Below are 11946 nucleotides of genomic sequence, written 5' to 3' on the forward strand. Positions count from 1 at the left end.
CAAGTGACCCCATGACAAGGAGTCTTTCATGTTGCTAAAAGTGTAATGAAGGTAATTACATCAGAAATACATTTAAAAATACTTGACTAACTTCTGAGACTGGTGACCACAGGATGAGGGCCAAGAGTTCAACACCAGCAGATGGTATCGCTAGACAGCTGCCCCACTGAGTGGGGTCTGGGCCCTCTGTTTGTGGTCCAGTCTCTACCCGAACAGACTGGGTTTAACATGCTGTTTGAGGTTTCTTGCCAGTTGAGAAATTAACAGCAGATGGGGGCTACCAACACTGTCCCAGAGCAGACAGGCACAAAGTATAATTATAAAATGGACAGATCTGGCTCTAAAATGGCTTATTTTGTCTCTATTATTTTTTTTTTTTATGGATATACACTTATGTCAAACTGTTTTTATTTGATAAGCAGCACACCTTTAATACACAAAAGAATGGTTGCATACCTGCTTCTGCAGAGAGTTCAATGACGTATAGACTGTACAATTTGATATTTACAGTTTCTATTAACAGTTTGAAGACAGCAGGGCATGCTGATTAACTGAATAATCAACATTGGATCATTGAATTGTACAGTACCATTATGCAGATTTGTGCTTTACTGTTTGAGGAAAAGCACTGTTCATGAATCTATTGTTTTTATTTATTTTTATTTTTCTACTTCCTGTTGCATTTCAATCTTACAGATAGATACTAACTTCACTCATTTTACTTTTGTCCCGTGTCATGCATGGCCTAATAACAAGAATGCTGTTTGCTAGGACACATCAATCATTTAAAGGGTTGAATTAATCACAAGATATAACTATTAATTGGTCTTATTATTCACAATATTAGCTTAGAAAAGTCACATAATGAAGATACTTTAAAGCCAATACTTATTGTGGCTTTTGCAGTATTGCAATCCTTTCTGACAGATTCACACAGAAAGTGTTGATGCAGATTTTATAAGGAATCATCTCAAATGAACGTGACAGTCCTGCTTCCTGAAAAAACTTTAGAAAGATAATGAATATTCACACCTTTTGATTGATTATCCCTTTTTTTTTTAAAGTTGCTCCTGTCCCAGCAAAGACTTTCTCCTGAGAAATGCAAACACTGTCACTCTATCAAAACATTGGCCTATTTGTTTAAGCATCCTGATCAGCCTGATCAGTGGCACAACTAATAGTGTGAGTTTGAGGCGGGACTATCTGTTTTGTGACCAATGGCAGTGTCTTTTTAACTTTAAACAGTCATAGGGACTACGGATGTAAATTAGCCCTGTGGCTATAATCCGGTATGTTTACGTCTGTTTTTGTTGTTTCAATGCAGATGTTCATTAATGTGCATTGTCCCTATCAAATAAATAAATAAATAAATAATTTCTAGCAAGTCTTATTGGTTAAATGACACACTTCGCCTTTAATGACCTGTTAATTTAGGTGTGGAAAGCCTTCTGGCGATGGACCTTAGGTATGCATGTATCAGCAAAACCTGTCAGTCAGTATACCGTCTCAGCGGCATCTCATACTTTGTTTCATTCCCACAGCCTATGGCAGAAAAAAAAGAAAAAAAAAAGGTTAGAAGGGTTATTGCTTATTGGAACGTATGCATTTGAAGCATTAACAGGAATGGAACAGCATCCATTCATGTGAATCATGAATGCGGGTTTGCGTAGGTGTGGATTACTTCCTTTGAAATGTACATGCAACAAAGCTAGATATTGTGATAGGGTTACTCTTTCACTATCTGATCTTGCATTTTGTGCGCGGAGGATTTCATCATTCACAATCTGTGGCATGCTGAGTCAGGCCCAGAGTTTGACAAATTATGTCACAACATTTATTTGGTAATGTTGTGAATAAAATAAAACATGTGATGGATAACAGAAAACGGGTTCCATTGATAAACTAAAGGAAGTTTCCTTGAGGGAAAATGTAATCAATCACCCAAAATAAATAGTGATTCATATTTTTGTACTTAAAGAGTTAGTTCAACAAAAAATGTAAATACTGTCATCATTTACTCACCCTCAAGTTGTTCCAAACCTGTATGACTGACTTTCTTCTGCTGAACATAAAAGAAGATGTTTTGAAGAATGTCGGAAAACAAATAGTTGATGGACCCCATTGACTTCAGAGTGTTTTTTGTGTGTGTTTTTTTTTACATACTATGGAAGTCAATGGGGTCCATCAAATGTTTGGCTAACTAACCACTTCAAAATATCTTCTTTTGTGTTCAGCAGAAGAAAGAAATGCATACAGGTTTTGAACAACTTGATGGTGAGAAATTATGACAGTATTTTTATTTTTGGGTGAACTATCCCTTTAATATTCTCATGTAGTTTGTTTTAAAGGAACACACTAAAAACTCCTGGGTCAAAATAACCCAACTCCTGGGTTAAAAAGGGACCAACTAATTTATGGGTTATTTCAACCCAGAAAATTGGGTTATTCTTTTTGACCCAACTTCTGGGTTAAACACCTGACCCAAATGTTTGTTTAAAACAAACCAACATTGTAATTAATATAACCCAACTTCTGGGTCAAAAGAACAACCCCAATATCTGGGTTTAAATAACCCAGAAATGAGTTGGTCTCATTTTTAACCCAGGAGTTGGGTCAAAATATTAGCCCCATAACCCAGAAAATGGTTACTCCCTGAAAAAATAACCCATAATTTTAACCCGACACAAATAACCCAGAAAATGGGTTGAATAAATAACCCAGGAGTTTTTAGAGTGAATGGAAACAAAACAACAATTAGATGCATTCAGAAATATCCAGTCATAATTATGCATCTGACACATACAGTGTGAGCTGGTATAAATACACGGTATCTAAATACACATCCCTTTCTTAGCCCACACCTATGCGCTAATCACTAAAAATATTCATGTCCTCCTTCTACCCAGAGTTCTGTGCTGTAATTTGGTCTAGACATCACTATTTGTTCTAAATCTAATATTCTTGAAACTCTTAGCAAACTCGTAAATATCCTATGACCGCTGTCATTTACTAAAGACTAGAACTCCTGTTCTTCTGCATCACATTCTCTGACCACCAGCTACAAGGGTCAATTGAATGGAAAGTAAAGTAATCAATGTAAATGAACACATAACTGCAATCTATTATTGTTCAAAATGTCAAAATAGTTTTTGTCATCCATTTAAACCTCATATTTCATTGATCTGCTAAGTGGTATGAAATGTTTCATTGATTCTCGTTTAAAATATGTGGGCAAAATCAAATATAGTCAGTATATTTAGTCAATAATGCGTGTCTGGTTATCTCTGGCCTACGTTATTTGTTTTTAAAAAGAACGAATGAACACTGTTCAGAAAAGCAGGGAAATTATTTTAGATGTTCCATATGAATACATACACTACTGTTTACATTTTTTTTAAAGAACTTAATACTTTTATTCAGCAAGGATGCATTCAAATTCACATTTAAGACTTTTACATTGTTCTATTTTCAATAAATGCTGTTCTTTTGACATTCATCTATTTTCAATAAATGCTGTTCTTTTGACATTCATCTATTTTCAATAAATGCTGTTCTTTTGACATTCATCAAATAATCCTGAAAAAATGTATCACGGTTTCCACAAAATTACTGAGCAGCAAATCAGCATATTAGAATGATTTCTGAAGGATCATGTGACATTTAAAAGTAAACTGGAGTAATGATGCTGAAAATTCAGCTTTTCCATCACAAGAATAAATTACGTTTTAAAGTATATCAAAAGAGAAAACAGTTGTTTTAAATTGTAATAACGTTTCACAATATCACAGTATACAAGCTTAAATCATGAGACTTGTTGAGGAGAGGTGTGCTGTTACTTTTCTGAGCATTCAAATGAGCATTTTTTGGCTGGTGGAAAATAAAAACTGGCCGTTCATTTTCACAACAAAGGCGTTAAAAGCAAGTTTTGCAAGTTTTATGAAACCAATACCGTCATCATGTGTGTTAACTAGAAAAACACGAATTTGTGAAACCAATGAAATCATGCGCATGCAAATTACGTGTTCAGTCTATAGGCACGTAGTGTTTCTTTATAATACAGCATTTTTAGTCGTTTTTGCGGATACGTGTGAACGGAGATCGTTTTGACAACGCTGTCGTATGTATGCAAAAAAAAAAAAAAAAAAACGCAAAGAATTTTTTCCCCCATTTTTAGTGCATCGTTGTCGTGTAAACGTATCAGAAGTTACAAAGTTACCTATAGTCAGTAGAATGTCTTTTGGGAAGCATAAAAATAAAGTGTTACCAGATATTAAGCAAACAGTCTACTAATACTCTAAAGACTGCTAGTTACATGTAGTTGCAAAGTTACTTATAGTTAGTAGAATGTCTATATAAAAGTGTTTACCTACATTTCATTCATTTGTGTCTTCTTCATCAAAATATTTTAATATACTAAAATGCATGTCTCATGTTGTTTACCAAATGCAGTGGTCATGCCATGTTTTTACTTTCGCAGTCAGCAAATTGCCCCATAGACAAAGAGCTGAATTTATCATATTGCATTTTGATGGATAGGTCACGAATAGACAATATGTTACTTATTTGATTTAGACAGACAGTGGTTTGTATAAAAAGCACAGAGCCATGGAGTGAGATGTATTTGTTTCACTCTGTAAATTGTATTTACTACAATTCAGTTAGAAGGTATTTTATCCACATGTCTCTCATTTAGGGTGACAACAGTGAACTGTCACGCACTATTGCACGCACGGCAAAGAAAAACAGAAGATGTAAGAAGCAAAATCATGTGAAACTGCTACTCTCAAATTGATAACCATTTATATTGCTTTTCAAGAATATTTAAACATTAATTTTGTACTGTAAATACCACTATTATGATTATGCCATTGCATCAGATCTTTTGTCTTAAAAACACTGTAGCCTCAACTTGGGGAAAATATGTTTTTCTGAATATTTTTTTGAAGATTCAAAATAACTTTTGTCGCTAACTTCAGATCAACCCATTGAAAAATATTCAATTACCCATTATGAGGTTACATGTAAAATTCAAGATATGTGAAAATGTAGGTTTCCAGGCTAACACATTTGAATATTTCCAACAAAAGCAGAGCACATGTATCAACACAGAAATTAGATTTCCCTTTAGGTGTATTCCTGGAAAGACTATCAGATGGAAAACAGGATGCGTCATGACAAATGCTGTTGACTTTTTGTGCTCATATGATCGATACTTTTTGCAACAGTGCAAACGTACTCTACAAACAGTTGATCATGTTGTCTGCCCACAATCAAAATAAGTCATCGAAAGGACATCCAGATACACTGACATCTGTCAGAAAACAAGGTTACAGTGCATTTAGGTTGTAGCCCAAACTCTAAACAAAATAACTAAATATACTGTCCGATGTGTGAATACCACTGACTCAAAAATCTGGTATATTCTGCCCAAGAAATTATTGCATATAATCATGCATTGCCCCCTGAGGGGGGAAAGAAGAAGAGAATATGAAGACATTAAATGTTTTTTAATCAGGTTAATACTTTCAACGTGATTAAGTGTGCTATATATCGGAAGCATCAGATTTTATTTTTGTAAAACAGTAGCAGCATCTATTTAATAACCGTGGTTTAAAAAGGAAATACATCATCTCAATGTTTACCTTAAAACTAGTTACATGGTATAGTCATCCAAAGTCCTGTCACCCAAAGCATATACAATTATAAACGGTGAGAAAATGAAAAGAGGCATAAAAAGAAAAATAGAGCAAAGAAAGCCGTAGGTAATAAAGGAAGGATGGAAAAGCATGGGAACAACGGCACGGCCTTGTAAAAATTAATTATATGCGTTGACAGCCTTGAGATGATCCCAGGTTATCTCATAATTAATCTATCATCATTATTTCTACCCTGTGCATCCCTGTACTTAAGTAGATAAGCCATGTGTGAGAGAAGTTTCTGAAATCATTTGTGCTGCTTCATATTTTTATTTAAAACGTGATACTTTTTTTCAGGAGTCTTTGATGAATAGAAAGTACAAAAGAACAGCATTCATTTAAAACTTTATAAATGTGCTGACTGTGACTTTTATGCATCCATGCTCAATTAAAGTATTAGTTTCTTTAGAAAAACCTGTATTTAGATTCTAAAACATCTTACTGACCCCAAACTTTTTAACAGTACCAGTGTACATTTTGTGGCTAAAATCTGGAAGGCGGTTTTGTTTCCATCAGGACAGACTGATCTCATAGAATGGCGTATGTATGACATATACATGGCGTGTTTTTCAATCACATCTGGGGATATGGTTCGTTTCGGTGTAGACATACACGCGGAATCACATGCAAGGATAATGGATTCCTTCGCTCAGAACATTTGACAGATGTTGTGCCGAATTTTGACTCCCTGCCAAATTATTACCCCCCTCGTTGAAGTCAGTACCTGATTCCCTAATCCTAACCGCACTTCTAATCCTAACCCCTCACCCCATAAACCTACCCATACTAGGGCGTAGACATACACGCGGCGTAGACATACACGCGGATAGCTCAAAATGTGTACAGATAACACACCACTTGGCTGTGGCGTGTATGTTTACGCAAAGTCATGATGTCATGTTGATCAGGAAATGACAGGTTGATTTATTACTTTGCATTACTGGACTTCTCAAGTATTGTGTTTCTTTGCACTGATGGAGTCTTGATAACCCGTGTGCATGCTTTGCATCAGTTGCAAAGGATAAAACACTCGAGTTATAAAGCACATTGGTCACCTGCTGCTGTTTTAATGATGCTCATAAACCAAACCTGACTTGGAAAAAAAAAACTTGAAATTTGAGTTTATAATCATCAGAATGTTTTTCTTTTGTTCTTGATGGTTTGATGTGACGTAATGAGGAAGTTAAGATGTTCCTTCATGAATATTTTTTTCAAGGAGCAACCTGTTCAGTCACATCCCTTGGTTCGGGCTCAAGCCTAAGGCACCGCTGCTAAACAGCCGCACGTAGAAAACAGCTGCACGTTTTGCATCCGTTAACAATCTCACATTTTAGGGGCTTGTAAAGAGATCGTTAAGGGCTAAAAACCTAAATCTACTTCATGCCTGACCTTAATCTTTAGTTGAAATCTACCCTTGAGGCAGATATCTGGATGCTCTAGGGCCTGACAACTAACTACTAACCAACTAACTAATGTCACAACACTGAGGAATTTAGGCTAGCTGGATTTTCAGAAGGTAATTTATGCAAGAGCTGCATGCATGAGTTGAAAATGTTTGTTGGTCCTGATCATCTCACATCTCATAAAACAGGTAGGACTATGTTGCCAAAGTGTTGACTGATGTAAAAAATGCTAATTTTGCAAAAGTGGAAATACCCTTCATGTGCGCCGCCATGTAAGGAAGAATAAAAAAAAAAAACACCACCATGTTTTTCACTTTCATCATAATATTGTTTGTACAGCTTCATTGTTATATTGTGAACAAGTTTTCAACAATCTCAGTTTTAAGTAGTCAAATATTCAACCCCATTTCAAAGTGATTTTTTACTACACACTAGCTCTGTTCCAAAACCCAGTGAGCTGCCTGTCTGTCTACTGTCTACATAGGCAGATGTCTTCAAAGGCCACATTGAAACAGAGCGTCGTAGATGATTAAATTGGAACACACTATTGGCGGCAACTCAAAACACTTGTGAGACTGGACTTACTATTGATTTCAATAGAGTTTCACATTTGCATGTAATCAAACTAACTACATGTACATAAATATATACTACATGGTCAGACGTTTGGGGTCTGTACATTTTTCATTTTAAAAAAAAGAAGAAATTAATACTTTTACTCAGCATCGAATCGATGCCTTAATTCAGGGATCCTCAAACTCGGTCCTGGAGGGCCACCGTCCTGCAGAGTTTAGCTCCAATACTGATCAAACACACCTGAACAAGCTAATCAATGTCTTCAGGATCCCTAGAAACTCACAGCTAGGTGTGTTTGATCAGGGTTGGAGCTAAACTGTGCAGGACAGTGGCCCTCCAGGGCCGAGTTTGAGGAACCCTGCATTAATCAAAAGTGACTGTTTTTTTAACTAAATCAATCAATCAATCAAATAAATGCTGTTTTCTTAAGCACTAAATCATCATATTATAATGATTTTTGAAGGATCATGTGACACTGACAACTAGAGTAATGATAAAAATGCTGACAATTCAACTTTGCAATCACAGAAATAAAATACATTTTAAAATGTAGTATAGAAAAAACAGTTACCGGTATTTTAAATTGTAATAATAGTTCGTAAATCGTAATATTACTGTTTTCGATCAAATAAATGCAACCTTGGTGAGCAGATGAGCAAAAACATTTTAAAAATCTTACAGACCCCAAACATTTGAATGTTAATTTCTTCATATGCTAACGCATCTCTTTTTATAGATTTAATGAGTTGTACAAATAAACATTATAAAATAATTATAAAGCAGATTTACCTCTATATGCTCTTGCAAATAGTTTAAGAACAAAAATGTGCACCAGGTAACACGGAGTATAATAAAATCTACATTTTGCTTTAAAAATTTGTGGAACGGCTGCTGGCATTATGGTTCTTTACACATGACGATCACATTAGAGATCTGATCAAATTCCTACTTGGGGAACGACAAAGAAGTGAACAGAAACAGTGTCATGACGTGAATGCATTGCCTCAGATGACGTCAAGTGCTATATAGGTGGGATGCACGGCACGCTATAGTTTTTGGAACATAGCCTGTGTCTAAAACAAATCTGCGCATTTTTTTTTTATTAGTTCCCTGGCCTCACTTTAGAAACTTAAAGGACAAGTTCGGTATTTTACACTTAAAGCCCTGTTTACAGATCGTATCTGATGAAATAGAACGGTTAAGATTAAAATTTAATCAATCCCTGAGGGAAAATAGATGATAATTGAGTTGTTACCGGCACTGACTGGGAATACAATCCATGTCTCTTGCACGTGGCAGGCAAGAATTCAACCGGTTCTTATGTTGAGCAACACTTGTGTGCAATATTTGAGTCTCACCCTCTGTGAACCACATTCTTAATCACGGAGTTCCCGCCCACAGAATTTGCTCTTCCACTGGAGATGAGACACCTAACGATGACTGCAGGAATTCAACACCTGTATGGCATGAGAAAGATAGCAGAGACAAAACAAACACTTGATGCACAATGAGTTTTTGGAAAGTACCATATTTTCATAAATAGACGATCACACAATGTAAAATATGCAAACACGGTAATGTGAACTTTTATGTTTATGAAACCCTGTGGAGATAGTTTAAAAGTGATCGATGAAATATGATCTAGGTTTAGTGTGTTCAGTGCATGAGATGAGCTCATGTTACTGTGAACAATATAAAGGGCTCTAAAGTGGAACAGCTTTAGGCCGTGTCTTAAAGGTATAACGTTAGTTCACCAACAACTGAAGAATCACCCTCATGTCTGTTCAAACTTGTATGACTATCTTTCTGTGGAACACAAAAAAAAAGATATTTGACACATGGAATAGTCTGATATTACAGTTAAAGGGGTCATGGTGTTGCAAGTGATTAGTTATTTGCGTAAGTGGGAAATGTGTCATGACTCAAAGCGGCTCTACAAATATTGACACATTAACTGATGCTTTTCATTAATTTTAATTTTGCACATATCATCTTGTGTAATGATGGAAAACATGGATATTCATTTTGAGATTAACAGTAAACTATTTCTGAGAATCATGTTGAATGTTTGAAATTAACCCAAACAAACACACCCCACTCTTCATTGCACGAACACGCAATGCAAGAGTGGATGTTTCTTTATCATAGCTGAAGCGAAGCAAAATAATGCTTAGTAGAAAAAAAAGCGAAGATGACGAACGAACGACAAGGAAGAACAAAAAAATTAACATACGGTACACAAGCAAGAGTTTTTTGTTAGCCAGCAGCACACGCAGCTCCAGACAAACAATGACACTCATGACTGTCCTGTTATTACTACAGCTAACATTAGAACAACAGCAGATCTCGGTTCTGTGAAACATACGCTCACTTTATAGGATCAGCGATTTCTAAAAAAAGAAAAGTAAAAAGCTGTAAATATGGATCTGACCAAGCATCAAAACACACTTGTAGCCAGTCAGCAGTAGGGGGCGTGTCCACTCATGATGGGGGAGGAGCGAGAGAGTGAGGAAGAGAGGAGGGAGATTTGAAGAAAGACTGTAAAAAGAGAGTTGGCCGAGAGACATTACAAAAGAGAACAGGTCAGAGGAATATCACTGGTTGTGATCAGGCAAAAGCTTTAGGACCCACAGTAATATAATAAAATAAATCTTTCTAGTGCTGGAGAGACCTAAAAGTGAGAATGCCTGAAAATATTAAATATAAATATTAAATATCAGTCAGTTATTGATAAAACATTTTTTATTCTATAATATCGACTGATGACTGATATGATTCCTTCCAAAAAGATTGGTATACTCCACTAGTCTAAAGTTTGGACATACTTTTTGAAGGCTTCTGCTCAAATGCTTGAAATTAGTTTTCTAGACAAATATAAATTGTGCCTATGTATACTTAAACTAAAATTCTAATTAAAGCATTCATAATGAATGACTTGGACCAGATAGTAGAAGAAAAGCGTCATCAAATGTGCAGAATATACCTGTAAACTCCAGTGGCATTTAAACAGCATCCCAGGATGCACCTCGTGAAGTTGGTTGAGAGAACAAGCAGAGCCGGAATCTAGACAAAGTTAACATTTTTGATTAATTGAACATGAGAAAAATAAGAAAACCATAATGATTTGATGTAGTATATTTCACAAATAGCAGTAAGTGTGTTTGTAACATTTATTTTAGTGGACTGTGAATTTTCAGGAATGATTTAGTCACAGACACATGCAAAAAACCACATTCAATAACCAAGATTAACATAGCAATGGATGCAAGTGGATATATGAAGGATCATATCTGAATCAACATGCAGCAATGCAACATTTTCTATACTGTAATCATTATGTTCACAACTTGTAATCATTATTTCAATGAGCACACCGTTTCTGCCTAAAAAAATAATACTTGGTGTTAGCTAACTGTGTGATTTGTATATGTACTACTGTACATTTCTGAAATACATTACTTGGACACAGTCACATCTGATAAAAGATCACTCTTGTAATTTAGACGCATGCATTTTCTGTAAAGCTGCTTTGAAATCGAACAAATAAATTTTTTTGTTGCTTATTTTATGTATTTTCTGTCATATCTCCTTCACTACCTGAGTATTGATTGATTTCACCTCTGCTTTATTCTCCAGTATGTCAGGGAACCAATAATAAGCTGACTCAGCTGGCACAGCCAGACGACCACTACAGGGCCATGGTGCGGATGTACAGTAACTGCACAATAGTGCTGGAGAACCTGGAGATAACCAACATTCAGGAGTACCACGACCTCTCTTTTCTCATGGTGAGTGACATCACGTGCCAGTATAATAAAAAAGCAACCTAAATATACAATAAGACTAGATCATTGAATACTAATTGGTTATAGACTGCTAATTGGTTAAAAGAACAAGGCTGCTTTTTTATGTTAAATAAGATCTAATTATTGATTAAAAGGGTCCCCTAGTGAAAAAACAAAACAAATGGCAACTTACTGATAGAAATATTATAATTAAACTTTATTTGGAGTACTTCTTTATTGCACAATGTACATTTCTTGATGTTAAGCCTAAAATGTGTTTAATAGCACTATTAGTATGATCACTGATCTCACCTCAATTGTAGTCTTGAGTTATCTTCCGGGAATGAACACGTCACAATATTCCTCATTTAAATAGTTCCTTCCTAAGGCATTTAAACAATAAAGGGACGAGGCTTGGTTGACTTAAGAAGTAATGTGTTGAAACTTACGGTAATGGTAAGAGGTGTGACATTACCAAAACACACT

General features: G+C 35.5%; 1 protein-coding gene across 1 annotated transcript in view; it reads left to right on the forward strand.

Moving 5' to 3' along the window:
• LOC306992214 (epidermal growth factor receptor) overlaps positions 1-11946 on the forward strand; it is a 32965-nt gene that overhangs the window by 810 nt on the left and 20209 nt on the right. The window contains exon 2 of the mRNA XM_079600857.1: positions 11312-11463. Within this exon, the coding sequence (XP_079456983.1) occupies positions 11312-11463 (152 nt within the window). The remainder of the gene's footprint in view (positions 1-11311; positions 11464-11946) is intronic.

Source organism: Phoxinus phoxinus, assembly GCF_949152265.1.
Source record: "Phoxinus phoxinus genome assembly, chromosome: 24".
Taxonomy (NCBI): Eukaryota; Metazoa; Chordata; class Actinopteri; order Cypriniformes; family Leuciscidae; genus Phoxinus; species Phoxinus phoxinus.